This window comes from Daphnia magna, linkage group LG3, assembly GCF_020631705.1.
Source record: "Daphnia magna isolate NIES linkage group LG3, ASM2063170v1.1, whole genome shotgun sequence".
Lineage (NCBI taxonomy): Eukaryota > Metazoa > Arthropoda > Branchiopoda > Diplostraca > Daphniidae > Daphnia > Daphnia magna.
Window position 1 is genome coordinate 2254876 of NC_059184.1, and position 15946 is coordinate 2270821.

Sequence of the window (15946 nt, forward strand, 5' to 3'; positions counted from 1 at the left end):
TCTGAGAAAATGAGACATCTAGTGAATTCTAGCGTAAGCTCGTGAGAAAGATAATTGTTATGAGCTGTCATTTTGTTCGTTCTGTTTTCTTCGTCACGCAGTTTGTTTTTGTTTTTTTAAATACAAGTAAGTTTACATATTTATTTGTACATTCGTGTTTTCTACATTTTTATTAAGTCCGATTCCTATGACAAATTTTCAGGCATACCAATTGCAACATGGAGGCTGCAAAGAACAAATCTATTTTTTCAAGGAATGTACCGAGATTGCCGGGAAAGTAAGTGCGATTTGGGAAGCCGTTTTTTCTATGTTGTATACGTGTCCATAAATGCGTATAGCGATACTTCCTCTAGGTACCGACAGAGAGAATTTATCTAAAAATTTCCCTAAGATGGAAACATTGTAGATAGAAATAAGATTTTTATCCTTATCTTGGTAAGCACCACAGACAAATAGATGAAATAAGATAAGTCATTAGAGTGGCTGTCTCTTACACCTGTGGTATTGATCACTTTAGTACATTTTTCTCAGTTTTTTTTTTACAATGGAAAGACTTTATCCTGAAAAGATTATTGACTTGTCACAGTTTGATTATGCATGGGATGATGGATACTTTTGGAATGAAGTTTCAAATTTGTTCTTTGCTTCCAGAGCTAGCTCAAGTCCACGTAAAGAAATGATAGCTGGAAATGTTCATAGAAACACCCCTGCCACTTCATTCGATGATTTTCAAGAGAGTGTGAGTGATGCCTGGGATCTAGGAGACGATGAATTCTGTATAATTTCAGGTAAAGTCTGTAAAGTCTGTAAAGTCTCTGCTGTAAACACCAATATTTGTGACCACCTGTAAATTAATGACATTTTAAAATGAAGATGTTAAAATTTCAAAGAAAATGGCCCAGTCAACAGCAGCCAGTGTTATAAATAGACACAGGACTCAGAGTGCAGATCAAGTTATACAAAATCATCAAATATCATCCATTACCAAGAATGCAAACAGATCATTTCCTGGCCATCCTCATCCTTTTTTAGAGTCTGCCCAATCTAGAAAAATGAATGAAGGTTGGAGGCTGTTGTTAAACTTTTTTGTCATAGACTGAAATTTTTAACATTGACATTGTAACCGTCTTCATTTAAAGATCTCCAAAGTGGAAAAATGGAAAAGTTCAATATCGTGCTAAATAGTGCCAATAGTACAATGAAGGAACTCGAAGAATGTAGTTGGCATGGTATCCCACCCCCTGTAAGGGCCATAACTTGGCGCCTGTTATCGGTTAGGAATAGAAACAATGTTAACCAATCGAGCGAAAAGGTAATGTGGTGTTTTCCCTAGGGATACATTCCTATTAACCTCGACAAGCGTACATCAACGCTCAAACGGAAACGCGAGGAGTATTGGAATCTCGTCGAGCAATATTACGAGACCCGTCATGAGGAAACACATCAGGACACCTTTCGACAGATTCATATAGACATTCCGAGAATGAGCCCGTTAATTGCACTCTTCCAACAAAGCATTGTGCAGGTATTTATTTATTTATTTATTTTTCAGTCTTTAAAAGTGAAAAGCATAACATGCACACACCAGGGGCTTCTCCTCAGTACCCCCTAACATACAAAAAAAACCAATAAAACCATGCACATATTTTTTAAAATTATTATTAGGAGATGTTCGAGCGTATTTTGTATATTTGGGCAATGCGCCATCCAGCTTCTGGCTACGTTCAGGGGATCAACGACCTGGTTACTCCATTTTTTGTTGTCTTTCTTCAAGAAGTAATACCATCAGGTATGTGCAAATTCAAATAACGCAGAAAGTTTGATAAATTTGGTTGCCGTTTTTCCTTTCATTCCAGATAGCGATTTAGATACGCATGACGTAAGCAAATTGTCGGAGGAGGATCGCAATAGCATTGAAGCAGATTCCTTCTGGTGTTTGTCAAAGCTTTTGGACGGAATCCAAGATAACTATACTTTTGCTCAGCCCGGCATCCAAAATAGAGTCCGTCAGTTGAAAGAATTAATTGAGAGAGTTGACGGTACTTGGGTCCTGTTATTTCAAATCGATGTAGTGTTAAAATTCGTTGATTTTTTTGCAGTTGAGTTGCATCAACATCTTGTGCGCCATGAAGTTGACTACTTGCAATTTTCGTTTCGTTGGATGAACAATTTATTGATGCGCGAATTACCATTACTGTGCACCGTCCGCCTTTGGGACACATGTTTGGCTCAGTCTCATGGCTTCGCCGATTTCCACTTGTATACATGCGCAGCTTTTTTATTAAAATGGAGGAACCCTCTTCTCCGACAAACAGATTTTCAGGTAAGCATCGTTCTTTCACCATACTCGAACCGACTGATTATAATCGCATAATGACAGGGATTGATGATGATGTTACAAAATTTGCCGACCCAATCCTGGTCTGACGAAGAAATTGGGGAAATCGTAGCGGAAGCATACCAACTTCACTACATGTTCTCGAATGCGCCAAATCATCTTCAAAGTTCGGCTAGCAAGCCTTGATCTTCGTTTTATTTAATCAGATCATTGTTCAGTACCATAAGAAACGAACAAGCTAAGATTTGAATCCACGACAAGCTGTAAGTGGATGGAACACTTGTAACAAAAACAATATATCACTACTTGTTCACGGAATAGTGCTTTGTGCCTGCATCACCCAAGTGGCTCTCGAAAATTGTCAATGGTGTAACGTTTACTGATACCAATACTACCATGTTCATAGATTTTTTCCAGTTACATGTAAATACAATTTGGCATATTTTCATGTCATATAAGGCTTTCTTGCGCATTCTCTTCATGCCACGAACTTATACAAGAAAAAAACAATGTTGGCCGTGCATTACGTCACTACTTCTTGCTACGCGGGACTTTCAATGGATTCTAATGAATTCTATTAGATCTTTCCTCTCTGAAGGTCGTGTGCTAAAGTACTTCTGCTGTAGTTCAGAATAGCGTTCGACCGGTTCCACGACATCCCGAAAGCTCCAATCTTGCCAGTTATTGTTGTATCGATTCAAAAGATCGATTTTTTTTGCTTCATCCTGGATTCAGCAACAGCAAACCAATGCTTAATACTGTAACACTTATATATGCAAAAGATAATAATTTACCTCAAGAATATCCTTTGGGGGTTTAAAGTCTAAATTTGGAACAAAAACATTCTGAAATATGATAACTGCTCTTAGGGCAAACCATCCAATATACTTAGGATGTAGGCATACTCCATAAATTGTCTGAAGCAATTAAGAGTATTAAAAGTGTAAAGACTGAACAGAATTTCTAATAAATTACTTTATCAACTGGCCAAGGTGGATCCATAATATCTGTCTTCTGGTAAAAGTAAACAGCTCCTGAGACATGACCAGCCGTTTGTACAAGAACTTTTGGTCTTCGTGTTCCTGGTCTCATTTCATAGTCATACAGTACATCCATTATGTGATCTGGAAATGACTGGAAATTCAGTGTGATGACAAATGCTTTTATGTTTTAAAAATAAAAATACTTGGATAGCTCTTGTAAGACATGAGCGTAAGGCTTGATCTAGATAATCTTGATTGATACTGTTTTCAACACTATTGCGTACAAAGGGTAGGAAACCTCTCTCAAAAAATGATGGGCTACTAATAACTATAAAAGCCAATGTGTCTTTATGATGTTCTAAGCAAAACCCAGGTTTTACATGTGCATTGTACCAGCCAACCTTATGGAAGGAAAAATTTGATTGTGAATATATCTTATACATGAGATTAAGTATTTAAAATGCAGCAAGTTAACCTTGAATGGATGACATTCTAGTCCTGATTCATGTAAGAGACCTGCCAGCTTGGCTCTCAATTCACTTAAGGTATCCATATTTTCTTTTCATCACAAGATACAAAGACACATTAAATTCATTACAATGTGCTTTCCACAAATTATTGAGAAGCTTATGACTTTAACTATACTGGCATTAGGACATATATTTAGTAGTAGGCCTATCCGCCTATGTCCTGATGGCAGTGATCGTTGAGATGGATGCTGTTAACTACAACAACAAGTCAACAACGTGTTGGTTGCGTCACACAGCAACTAAGCAGCCAGCATGTGCATACTGCATGTTTACATCTATAGAGGCAATTCACATCGCGGTTTCGCGTGTCAATTGTTTCGATGTCCGCCATTTTCTTTGGTTGTTTATGTCATGTTTTGCGTTGTTTGTATTGGCTGAAAGTGTTATTTCCCAATACAAAGTGGATTTTGTGAATCAGTGTTTAATTTTTTTTAATTTTTTTTTGTGTCAGTTAATTGCTACGTATCTTGGTTAGTATGTGTAGCAATTTCTGTTTCCAGATCACATTTCTTGTATTTTTAAAAAAATCTTTTCTGTAGGGCTGTCATGGGTTTTCAATATTGTTGTGCCCCGGGTTGCAAAAACAAATAACATTAGAGTTTGTAATGCACATTTTGTTCTAGGTAAGTCTCGACAAATTTATTCATAGTGAATGTGTCTATCTAATTCTTCTATTTGAAATCACACAGGAAAACCTTTTTAGTACACTGGAGAAACACACCCAGACTGGGCCCCATCCCTGAATCTTGACAAAGTGTATGTTAACGCTAAGTCAGCCATGGATAGAGAGTCAAGAAGAGTAATTTTAAATGTTCAAGAGGTAATACATATTATGAAGTATAATTTATTCATAAGTTGTGACAACAAAAAGTTATATGTTATAGTAATGTTACAAATAAACAAATGAAGAGTAATAACCTTCGCTTTCATCAACAAATTTTTGTTTAAAAGACTGATTGCACAAAATGATCCAATTCCCCCATCGATAAATCTCTTGTAGGTCTCAAGGCCCTTGTAAGCCTTTAAATCTTCATGCGTGTATGGAGACTTGGAACATAGCAGGTAATTTACCAAATCAAGATTGGTTACCAGTGGCATTTTTCCTGCGATGCTAAGTCCATTGCACCAATACTCTTCGTGAATTGTATAGGGGCAATCACAACCTACTATTAATAGTTTTGCTGCATACTTACGTTTATCTTCCGACAGCCCTACAGAAAAGATTTTTTTAAAAATACAAGAAATGTGATCTGGAAACAGAAATTGCTACACATACTAACTAAGATACGTGGCAATTAACTGACACAAAAAAAAATGAAAAAAATGAAACACTGATTCACAAAATCCACTTTGTATTGGGAAATAACACTTTCAGCCAATACAGACAACGCAAAACATGACATAAACAACCAGAGAAAATGGCGGACATCGAAACAATTGACACGCGAAACCACGATGTGAATTGCCTCTATTAATTATTTTTTTTAAATTAGGTGTCACTGGCCATGGCGGTTAGGGATCGGCCCCGACCCTAATCGGGGCGCATTTTGCCAATCGGGTTTCGAAATTCGGGGCTCAGGGCGGGGCGTTCGGGGTTCAGGGTGAACATTTTTGAACCCCGATCTCATTTGGGGTTGTATCGGGGTGCTAATCGGCAATGCAACCCCGATTGCAATCAATCGATCGACGTAAAAACATAATTGATCGAGTCGAAATCGATTATTATTGGTGAAAATCGGGGAGTTCGCCCCGGTTGCCCAGATAAAAACCGACCCAAATTCGTAGTTTGAATTCAGGCGCCATTTTTGCAAATGGCGTCGGGGCAAGCGGGTTAACCTCGATTTTTGACCCGCACCGCCCCGGCTGACGAAATGGCAACCCGATTGCCTTTTCCGGGGCGGGCTGGTTAACCCGATTATGGCTAATCGGGGCCGATCCCTAATGGCGGTACCAGAGTAATAGAATACAGTATAGTCAGAGTAATAGAATACTTAGTACTTAGTATTCTATTACTCTGGTATAGTATTCTATTACTCTGCTCTGCTATTACTCTGCCAACATGGACACAAATGAGATTTTCGCATTTGTGGAGAACGTGCAACGTAGGATGTTTTACTGCTCTATAGAGTAGTCCATGTTTAGCCAATTGGTTGCTGTCGTCTGCAGCTGAAGATTGTCGAAATTTTGATTTATTGGATTGAGTTGAAACTTTGAAAGAAATCGTAAAGTACAAGATCATCGTTTACCTTATATAATATAGTGTGCATAAAAAAATGGTTTATTGTGTTGTTGCAAGAAAAATTTTATTTGTGCTAAATGTTGTGCAATGGCCTAACTATGCGAGAAACTGTTCAATGTTCATCCGCAGCTTGTATCAAAGATCTGCCTGTAGCAATTTAAATAGTCTCCATCAAGGATTATCACTGACTAATAAATTTGACCCGAGACTTCGAACTTTCCTTCTCAATATCAAGCAAAATTTTGATGAAACAGGCTTTCAAGGCACAACAGGCAGTTACAGGATAGGTGAAATAAAGATACAGCACATCAAAGCCCTTAGCAGATTGTGTGAAAAATTATTACAGACTGAAGATTATCTGCATGAATTAAAAGCTTTGAGCAGTGATGGTATATTTTCTTACATAGTTACACAAAATTAAAGTATGTTAATGAATACAGTATATTCTAGATGATAAAATGGGAGATCTTGCCAAAATGGTACATGAAGAACATGAGCAGTTGGATAAAACTCTTACTCAAATTCAAAATGAAGTGCACATTTATGACTATTCAGCATTTCCGGGTGTGTATGCTTTAACTCCATGAATCAATTGCAGGCATTGGAACTAATACTACAAGAAGAAGATAGTCAAACTGAAGGAATAATAATGGAATTCTCTGCTGGTGTGGGTGGACAAGAATCCATGTTGTTTTGCAGCGAAATTTTAGAAATGTATAGCAATTATTGTGATAGTGAAGGATGGGACTTTGAGCTAACAGATGTTGAAAGAAGTGATTTAGAGGGTGTAAGACATGCTGCACTTACCATCAATGATCCAGGTATGGTTTTTCTTGTAATTGGATGTAAGACTGTTACCTTCAAAAATTTTCTTTTCGTCCTTTCAGAGGCCTATAAAAGGTTGCGATTTGAAAGTGGAGTTCATCGAGTGCAACGTGTGCCCAAAACCGAAAAAGCTGGACGAGTTCATACCAGTACCGTTGCGGTTGCGATTCTTCCTCGCCCTTCCGAAGTTACAGTAACCATTGAACATAAAGTAATCCGACCATAAGTAAGTTTTCAGAACATATTTTGAAAGCCAATTATTTCTTTAAGGACCTTAAAATTGAAACGAAAAGGGCGAGTGGTGCAGGTGGCCAACACGTGAATACTACAGAATCTGCAGTCCGTATCACACATCTACCATCAGGTTTAGTGGTAGTCTAACAATATTAATTAAAACACGTATTCCAATTTGCTCAATTTCTTTTTTTTTTTTTTTTTTTTTTTTTATCAGGCGGAATGCCAGACTCAAAGGTCGCAAATGCAGAACCGTAAGGTGGCAATCGACAAAATCAGGGCACGTTTGTTCCAAATGAAAATAGATCAGCAACTCGCGTCAACCCGGTCGAGCCGTAAACTACAAGTAGGCTCTAGCAGTCGTTCTGAGAAAATACGAACTTACAACTTTCCTCAAGACCGCGTTACAGACCATCGGATTAATTTTACTAGTCATAACTTGGGGGAATTCTTACGTGGTGCGAGAACATTTGAGATTCTTCTCGGCAGACTTCAAGAAGAGTCACACAAGGAAAGAGTAGCCGAGTTTTTAGAACAAATAAAACTTTAAAATGTCTTGAATGATACTGAAGTGTTTTCGTCGTTGATAAATTTTTTCTAATTTTTCTACATGTTAGCTATGAATACATCAAAATGTATTCCTAATGTATATAACAAACATGACTTGTGATTTCACTCCCTGACTTTTATCCCCCAAATGGAGGTTCGTCGAATTCCAATTGTGGGTCTTGCCACACTAGAAAAGTAAAACTTGTTGATTTCGATGTTCGGTAGCTTAGTCCGAAGTGTGGTAAGCATCGTTTCCGTCAACAGACCAAATATATCAAGATACAAGAGGCCACTTCTTTGAAACACTCTACAGCCAAAAATCATACGTAACTCTTGCATCTTAATATTTATAAGTAAATGTACTTACAGATATACGGAGAGTGGCACATTGTAGCAGCGTGCCATGGCCAAGTATTCTAACCGTGTCAAATTTTCATGAATGTAATTCACACAAGTCGACGTCACAGCCGTTGCATCGCTGATATCCAATTCTACTAGCTTTGGGCATCGTTGGCATAGTGAAAGCACATCTAAAATAAGATTCAGCATTTATATCTTGCAGTTAAATTTCATGTTGCAAAAAATTACTTTCATCTTTGAGGGTCATCCGACAGCCACTTATGTTGATGCGCTCCAACGTTTTTGGTGCTGACGAGCAGAGCAACTGTAGCGCTTCAGTACTTAAATCTGTCCAAGCTAGATTCCAACTCTCAAGTTTTTTGCATCCCTCCACTATCCATTTCAGCTCAACAACCCCAACACCATAACACATTGACATATTAAGAACTTCAAGCTGTTCATTTTTACTCAGTGCCTTGCATGCTCTTTCATCAATAATACAATGTTCCATGCTAAGTTTTTTAAGATTTCTACAAGTCTCAAATAATTCAAAGAGGCCTGCATAGAATATTGTTATTTGCATCAGCAATACAAAAAAAAGCTTGCTTAAAAGTACCTTGTGGTGAAATAGATGACATACTCAAATCCAAAAACTGCAGATTTTGGTAACTTGGGCATTCTTGAGGAGAGGGAGAACAGGCAGGATATATTGGATCACAAATCTAAATGTAGATAAAAGGTAATAAAAATGTTATGGCTTTCATATTTAAATTTACCTCAGTTTTAGCAAGTCTTAAAACTTGAGTCCCTCTTAAAAGAACAGTACCAAGAATAGTGGGCTTCAGGCAGGTGCTACTCAGATCTAACCTCCTCCATAGAACTTCATCATAGGACAATCTTTTCCATCGTTTTGACACCTGAGCACACTTGGCAATTGTAGATTTTGGCAGCCATTTGAATACACTAAGTATGACTTCATCTGACAGTCGAGAGAAACCATCAATGCCAGGTGGTCCTTCTACTCTCATTCGCTTTGATAGCAGAAAGCTATCACAAGACTGGTCATCTTCTGAGAATTCCATTGTAACTAACGAAGGTGCAATTGGTGAACATTCTTTCCTTTTAACAGCAGGTTCTGGGATTTGGTCTGGCACTTCTTTAATTGAAGGATTGCTACAAGAATTTGAATCATCATCCATTGCAGATAATCCGAGATCTTCCATTACTTCTATTGATACGTCATGGCAATCAAGGCTCCACCTTTTAAAGCCTGTATTTAACTTTGCCATTTGTACCAAAAAGGAAGATGCCGAAAACAATTAAAGTCCAGAGGCGGGTAGGTAAAATATAGAGATATTAAGATAATCCTGGAAACGATGTTTTAGAAAGTTAGGAAAGTCAACTGATATCTGTGTTATATTAGAAAAATGGTAAAAAAAACAAAAAAACAGTCGGCAAACTACAATGGTCTAAAGTCATGTCACGTTGCGCGCTAAAAAGACACTGGCACTTTGATCCAATGTTGACCATTCTATGATTCTTCTCAGGAGTTAAAAATAATGGAACAAAAAAAAAACAGCGAATAATATGAAAAAAAAGCATCTAGAGTTAATAGAAAATTATTATGAACGTCATTATTTTTATTTTTAGATTTATAGATATCATTGCAACGATCGCATAAAATAAAATAAAATATGCTTTTCCGGTTTTTTCAATCATTAAAAATAAGTGTGGCAAAGATGGCGGTAATTCAAATGCATCGACGAATTGTTTTGGACAAGTGCACACTCTGTCGTCAGATGACCAGATCTGTGGTTTGGTGACTTAGGTTGGTTTGGAACCAAACGATGGAAGCACTTAGTAGGACAGATGACCGTTAAATTTGGAAACAACTATGCAAGATTAGTAAATTGTTTTGGATATACTAATGATCGCAGCACTTAATTGTTTAAAAATCCACAAAAATTCGTTGGAACTTTTCATAGATAAATTTTCCTCCCTGGTAGGGCGTTGACGATACTAGTTAACGGTTGATCAAATTTTGAAAAACATTTTTATTTATAGGATAAATATTTTCAACAAACTGTGTAAAAGAAAAGAAAAACTTTATGATCTCAGAGACATGACAAAACAAAAGACGATGACTCAGTAATTTTACAGACTCGAGTTCAGGGATAAATAAACGTCAATTTATTCTAATAAAGGAAGTACTGAAGAAGCATAGAATCATCGACATTAACAATGTTGATACAGCAGGAAATAATATATTTAGTGAACAAAATATAAGAGCAATAGGTCATGAAAACAGGAATGAACAAAAGATCATTTCAACAAAAGAATATCCAAGGCCTTATCGCGATTGTGACAAGCAGCCACTAAGGCAGAACTTATTTTCCTATGGTCAAATCCTAATGCTGACAACTGATCAACCAGCCTTAGGTGATGCTCTATTTGTTCTGGTAATTCTTTACAAGGCTTAAGAACGTTCAATGCAGATTCTATCCTTTGGATTGAATGGCCAGCTTCTTCCAATTTTTGAATTAGTAACAATTGGTCAACAACATCCTTTTCGTTGGCACCCAGACGAGCAATAGCTCGAGCGGCTGTTTCCCGTACAAATCCCATATCATGCAGCTGTTGGACTAAGCATTTCTCAACTGCCGTAAGGTTCTTTTCGAATGGCAGCGAGTGAGTCATACTTGGTATTGGCATTGGCCTTTTTATTGAATCTAACGTTAAACGTGGTGGAGGCGTGCGAGAGCTGAGTCTCTTATCAGAAACCCCTGTAAATGACGGATGATTTATTGGAATTCCTCCAATGCCAAAGCCTGTATCAGAGAGGTCTGGGACACTTTTGGCTTGACGTAAGTTCCTATGCGAAACGGTTCGATCTTCGGATTGAATAGGAGTGCACATGTTCCCAAGAGATATCTTATCCATACCGAAAAGTGTGCTTTCATTTGGAATCCAGCTTGTTGTCGATTGATATTGCCCCAAAGGGAGTTGGTGTCTCTGAAATAAAGTGTGATTATGGTTTATAATAAGTAAAAAACTTCTAAATAACAGATTATTTGTGTTTATTTATTATGAATAGTCATACTTGTTCAGGCCATGTTGTCATTGCTGATGGGTTATAATTTTGATAAGGCAGCCCATAAGATGTCTGGGAGTTCGGTTGAAGCAACATGGCTAGCTCTTCTTTATCATTTAAGGTTTTTAGTTCCATTTCCTCAAAAGGATTAGTTGAATAGCTTTCAAATTCAGCTAGGTTGATGACAGACATATTTTCCTTTTTCTTAATTTCCACTGTAGAGCTTTGGATTGGTGTAAGAACTTCCATTGAACTCTGTGTATGTGGCAGCAATTGACCATTTGATGGATGCAAGTTGATAACATTTTGAGAAGGAATGCTGTTTGTCCGACTATTTAAAGGGAGACCTGAAGTTATTTCTTCTATTTCCTTTTCATCAATATTTTGTTCTTCTATTGCAGCTATTCTCTGCTTTCTTCTTACTAACTCTTGGGTCCGAAGATTTCTGATAGATTCAACCAGTTTAAACGCACTTGATTCATCTAAAAGCTCAATCTACAGAAACAAATGTTAAGGCATTATTGATAGAAAGTATCTAACATGATTTCAATACATCATCACAAAACAAATGAGAAGGAGGCTCAAAGTGACATAATCCAGGTGGAAGTGTGGGTCTACGGGGAGGTCGGTACTTCTCACTAATCTTCACAGAGATCCCTCTTAAATAACTGTTTGCTAAGAATACGGAATTAGCATATTTTATACAAAAGTGTGTGTTCTTTGTTTTGTTATTTTTTTACCAGACATGGAGCAAGAACGATCCATTATGTTTCCGTGACGAATTTTACAGCAAGAAAACCCTACAATCAACAAATTTCTCTGACGTTAATTTCATTTGTTGACAAAATGCCTGCGTTGCTGCCATCTAGCGCTCGCTAATCTACTATGTTTAAAGAGTTTGCGAATCTTAGGGTTCCGCAACTTAAATATACGCTGCATGTCGAATGGAATAACGCAATCTGATACCCAAAAGGTTGCCTATAGACCATTTTCGACCTTCTTCGTATCCGCTTAACCAAAAGTCGTGCGGCAAGTCGACTAGTGCGCACCGCGGCGGGGGATAGCCGAAACATGCTGCAGACTTGGCTAGATTGAGCCCATGAACTTAGCAGTTGTTTGTCTTTTACTGCAGTCTGCTAGTGTATCAAAAGAAAGAAATGTCCGTTTTCAAGTTTAAGTTGTCAGAGTTAGTGCTTTCGTTAGAGGATTGAATTGCTTTTGAGCTGCTAGCATTCGTATTTTTTCATTTGCCTTACGTTGGTGACAAAAATATGGGAAAATGCTCAAACTAATAAAAGAAATTGTTTGGGTTGTACTGTGTCTGTCATACATTTGTATAAGCTTTGTGAGTAATGACTGTTTTAATGGGAAACCAAAGTCCTCACTGAAGAAGTCTGAGGCTCCATTTTCCGAGGAAGCATGTGCTGTTAACAATTATAATGGTATGGTATTGATAAGAGGTGGAACATATGAAATTGGAACGGATGAGCCAGTGTTCATAGCAGATGGAGAATCACCTTCCCGATCAGTCCAACTCAATAATTATTTCATTGACATTTATGAAGTCAGCAATAAAAATTTTGCAGACTTTGTCAAAACTACCAATTTTACAACTGAGGCTGAAAAGTATGGAAGTTCTTTCGTCTTTGAAGGAATTCTTAGTGAAGAAACCAAATCCAAGATCTCGAAGGTTGTAGCATCTGCCCCATGGTGGATGCCTGTAACAAATGCTTCATGGAAATATCCTGAAGGGCCAATGTCTTCAATTTCAGGTTTTCCTCTGTTGTTTGTAAAGATGTTTGTCCTCAATCTCAAACTTATAACATATAATGTAGAAAAAATGGATCATCCAGTTGTTCATGTATCCTGGAATGATGCTGTCAGCTACTGTAATTTCTATGGAAAAAGATTGCCGTCTGAAGCCGAATGGGAGGTTGCTTGCCAAGGAGGGCTTACGAAACGTCTCTATCCGTGGGGAAATAAATTAAATCCGTATGGAAAGCACTGGTAGTTTCTTCGAACTCTTCGCATGATAAGAATTGATTTTAATTATTATGTTCGTTGTTTAGGACTAATATTTGGCAAGGAAAATTTCCCGACGAAAACATGGCAGAAGATGGTTTTATTGGCACAGCACCCGTCAATGCTTTTCCTCCAAACAAGTACGGACTTCATCAAATGGTCGGTAACGTTTGGGAGTGGACCATGGATTGGTGGCAAATCAATCATAATTATGACCTTTTAAACAATCCGGTAAATATGTTTTCCTCTTTTGCGATGCGAAAGTATTGAAAATTAACAACTGGTTTAAAATAACATTTTGTACTTTCTCTGGGTATTAGACTGGTCCGAGTAATGGAAAAGATAAGGTGAAGAAAGGTGGATCGTATATGTGCCATCGCTCCACTTGTTTCCGCTACCGATGTGCTGCTCGGAGTCAAAACACTCCAGACAGGTATATCATTATTCACGATCACCATAACAACCATCTTACTAATGGTTCTATTTATGAGTAGTTCTGCCGGTAATTTGGGATTCCGTTGCGCAAAGTCTTCATCGCTTGAAGTACAATCATCCTAGGAAAAAGAAAATCTTTCGAATTAATTATGTACAGTATTCATTTATTCTTTATAAAATCGAATACCGTTTATTATTTTTGCCTTCCACCCTATCTGAATAAGAGTAGCAGGGTTCTTTATTTTCCCAGAAACTTGGCGGTGGTTAAATTAGTATTATTCGGAAGAATGGCCAAGTCAATGTGTTGGATCCCAAAAGAAGAAATTATAATATTGATAACAGAAATGATGAAAATGAAGACAACAACCAAGTCATTCAAAATAACTGCCGACCGGTGGTTATCATCGTTGTTGATATTCACGGTTCCAATTACTAGAAATAGGATGCCAATAATCACCTGAATAGGAAAAGGTAATTATGCTTCGCCATTCTCACAATTTGACTATCTGCTAGTTTTATGAAACATCGTTGAGCCAGGGAAGGTATATGACTTTCTCGCTAATAACGAAATGGGTCCGTATAGCGCAACACTCCAAAAATCAAGCGAAGCGCAGCGTGCCATTTGTTTATTGACTCGTTACAGTGGTACATTTTAGGGTCCATTTTGCTACTAGCTCGATAAAATCGATCAGGCTTTTGTGCAGGACTGAGCAAGTAAAGGGATGGCAAATAATGAGATCTTGGTGTTAACTATCTATTGAGAAAGAACTACTCGTTATATTTACGATCTGCAGCGAAGGGTATCTTTAAGCAATCTATGATAGCAATAGCGAGCGAGAAGGCCAAAACCAGATAGTTGAGCTTATTGGTCGACACGGATTTGCAGTAAAGCCAGTTGTTCATTATGCAGATGGTAACGACGGTGAGGCCCAGCATCACCTGCAGTGGCGTGTATACATAGCAATGAAGTCGTTTAGCAAAATTCAATCGAATGTCAGTCCATTGTTCCGTTTTATTAGATATCGACATATTTCGCTTAATTGTATACATTAAGGTGCCACTCTTTTTATGCTGTTTGGCTAGCAAGACTGTTTGACATTTTCCCTTCATCCTTCACTTTCTCTTTAGTTCTTTAGCATTCTATAAAACGACGGCTACGGGGTCGAAAGCGGCAACCAGAATATTCAAGACAGTAATGACGAAGACGCTGCCCAAGTTGATGTAGTTCAGAGCCAAGGCCGAGAACCGGTACTCTTGGATGTGGAGACGGCAGTCGCGCATCATATTCAGGGTGAGAGCCAAAATTCCGACGACAATCTATAGATACGTTACACATTCAATGGCAAACCGTTGGTAGGACAAGTGTTGGCATTGAAGCTTTCTTATCCCAATAATCACGCGCGACCTTCCCTCTGCTCTAAAACCTGCCTTTCTTCTCGTTAAGGCAATTGCGCGTGTTTTGCTACATAATAATCTAAAATTCTTCCTAGTATTCTAGTGAAAATAACGTTCCTCAAGCGCAATCATAGCCATAATCATAGTCACCTGAAGAACAATCGAAGAGGCGATCAAAGAGACCATTATGTGATAGAATTCGTGCCGATGTCCCAGTTGCAAAACATATTTTAATTGAGAAGCGTTCGCCGTCAGTAATGCAATGTCCTGAAACAATCCGTAAAAACGTTAAAACTTCACTCAAGCATGGAATTAAGAATTAATTTTGTTAAATGCATTACCAGCATTCCCTGGGCAATGGTTTTCTTAGTAGCGTACTTGTTAGCGTCCAACGTCTTTCCCTGTAATGTTAAAAGCAGTTATTTAAGGAATTTTTTCGAAAGATTCTGCACAAGAAATTTTTCTGCCTCGTCATCTGCTCTGTAAACTTCGGCCATTGTGTTATCGAGCACTGACAAATCGTTTGTGGTTAAACTAAAATATATGCGACTTCACATCACTCGCTGCGAAGCGTTGCCATAGGGATCCAAGAACAACAAATGTAAGATTCGATTGTCCATGTTGAAATTCCGAACTCACCACTGCAACCATCTCCGCCTCCCTTGATGGGAATTCCGTTTGATTTCCCACGCCATTTCTGTTTACCATGTTGTCCAAACCCTGCAGTCCGTAGCTAGCGTTGAAGCCGCAAACTGTCTCGAATTTGAGAGTTTTCAACCAACTCAGTCAACGCACTATTCCGAACTCCGACTAAAGCGTCCCTAATAACCAAAGCGTTTGTTGTTACTGTCAATTGACGGCGCGTGAGGGGAGGGTGGTGTGCTATGCACTAAGGCATTCGTGCACTTGTAGGCTATAAGAACAGCCGTGGAACAGTTCCTGTTGTGCATACACCATGAGAAAAAA

The 15946-nt window shown here is 38.1% G+C and overlaps 6 protein-coding genes and 2 long non-coding RNA genes across 12 annotated transcripts; 4 read left to right on the top strand and 4 right to left on the bottom strand.

Annotated features, from left to right (window-relative positions):
• Nucleotides 1-6: 6 nt before the first annotated feature.
• On the top strand, nt 7-2791 carry LOC116919426 (TBC1 domain family member 22B). Its single transcript, XM_032925412.2, has 10 exons — nt 7-126; nt 203-277; nt 652-788; nt 874-1062; nt 1140-1273; nt 1334-1525; nt 1666-1789; nt 1857-2039; nt 2100-2323; nt 2381-2791. Exons 2-10 carry the CDS (start codon nt 219-221, stop codon nt 2522-2524), a joined length of 1386 nt encoding a protein of 461 aa, XP_032781303.1. The 5' UTR covers nt 7-126; nt 203-218; the 3' UTR covers nt 2525-2791.
• Nucleotides 2697-4104, bottom strand: LOC116919432 (cyanocobalamin reductase / alkylcobalamin dealkylase). Its single transcript, XM_032925421.2, has 5 exons — nt 3797-4104; nt 3525-3722; nt 3314-3472; nt 3133-3255; nt 2697-3063 (listed from the first exon to the last, which is right to left on the bottom strand). The coding sequence occupies exons 1-5, from the start codon at nt 3872-3874 to the stop codon at nt 2893-2895; spliced, it is 729 nt and encodes a 242-aa protein (XP_032781312.2). The 5' UTR covers nt 3875-4104; the 3' UTR covers nt 2697-2892.
• A 255-nt stretch (nt 4105-4359) lies between these two features.
• LOC116916266 lies at nt 4360-5108 on the top strand. Its single transcript, XR_006644624.1, has 2 exons — nt 4360-4671; nt 4852-5108. It is a non-coding gene; the product is annotated as an uncharacterized LOC116916266 (long non-coding RNA).
• Nucleotides 4680-5185, bottom strand: LOC123470787. Its single transcript, XR_006644625.1, has 2 exons — nt 5128-5185; nt 4680-5062 (listed from the first exon to the last, which is right to left on the bottom strand). It is a non-coding gene; the product is annotated as an uncharacterized LOC123470787 (long non-coding RNA).
• Nucleotides 5186-5979: 794 nt separating this feature from the next.
• Nucleotides 5980-7798, top strand: LOC116918362 (peptide chain release factor 1-like, mitochondrial). The gene is made up of 6 exons (XM_032924056.2): nt 5980-6479; nt 6541-6623; nt 6689-6911; nt 6978-7126; nt 7186-7287; nt 7367-7798. The coding sequence occupies exons 1-6, from the start codon at nt 6125-6127 to the stop codon at nt 7697-7699; spliced, it is 1245 nt and encodes a 414-aa protein (XP_032779947.2). The 5' UTR covers nt 5980-6124; the 3' UTR covers nt 7700-7798.
• On the bottom strand, nt 7706-9547 carry LOC116918361 (S-phase kinase-associated protein 2). Its single transcript, XM_032924055.2, has 5 exons — nt 8814-9547; nt 8654-8759; nt 8287-8595; nt 8066-8228; nt 7706-8005 (listed from the first exon to the last, which is right to left on the bottom strand). Exons 1-5 carry the CDS (start codon nt 9324-9326, stop codon nt 7822-7824), a joined length of 1275 nt encoding a protein of 424 aa, XP_032779946.2. The 5' UTR covers nt 9327-9547; the 3' UTR covers nt 7706-7821.
• Nucleotides 9548-10204: 657 nt separating this feature from the next.
• LOC116918358 (ubiquitin-associated protein 1) lies at nt 10205-15902 on the bottom strand. 2 transcript variants are annotated; one of them, XM_032924053.2, is made up of 8 exons: nt 15620-15902; nt 15322-15381; nt 15131-15247; nt 14744-14902; nt 14371-14524; nt 11682-11803; nt 11138-11623; nt 10205-11049 (listed from the first exon to the last, which is right to left on the bottom strand). In XM_032924053.2, exons 1-8 carry the CDS (start codon nt 15686-15688, stop codon nt 10360-10362), a joined length of 1857 nt encoding a protein of 618 aa, XP_032779944.2. In that variant the 5' UTR covers nt 15689-15902; the 3' UTR covers nt 10205-10359. The 2 variants fall into 2 exon arrangements, with proteins under 2 accessions (XP_032779944.2, XP_045026595.1); XM_045170660.1 differs by lacking the exon at nt 14744-14902.
• LOC116918363 (formylglycine-generating enzyme) lies at nt 12211-13943 on the top strand. 4 transcript variants are annotated; one of them, XM_032924059.2, is made up of 6 exons: nt 12267-12900; nt 12964-13135; nt 13198-13381; nt 13471-13583; nt 13645-13736; nt 13810-13943. In XM_032924059.2, the coding sequence occupies exons 1-5, from the start codon at nt 12408-12410 to the stop codon at nt 13706-13708; spliced, it is 1026 nt and encodes a 341-aa protein (XP_032779950.2). In that variant the 5' UTR covers nt 12267-12407; the 3' UTR covers nt 13709-13736; nt 13810-13943. The 4 variants fall into 4 exon arrangements, with proteins under 4 accessions (XP_045026596.1, XP_032779950.2, XP_032779949.2 ...); XM_032924058.2 differs by having other exon boundaries at nt 13815-13943; XM_032924060.2 differs by having other exon boundaries at nt 13836-13943.
• Nucleotides 15903-15946: the final 44 nt, after the last annotated feature.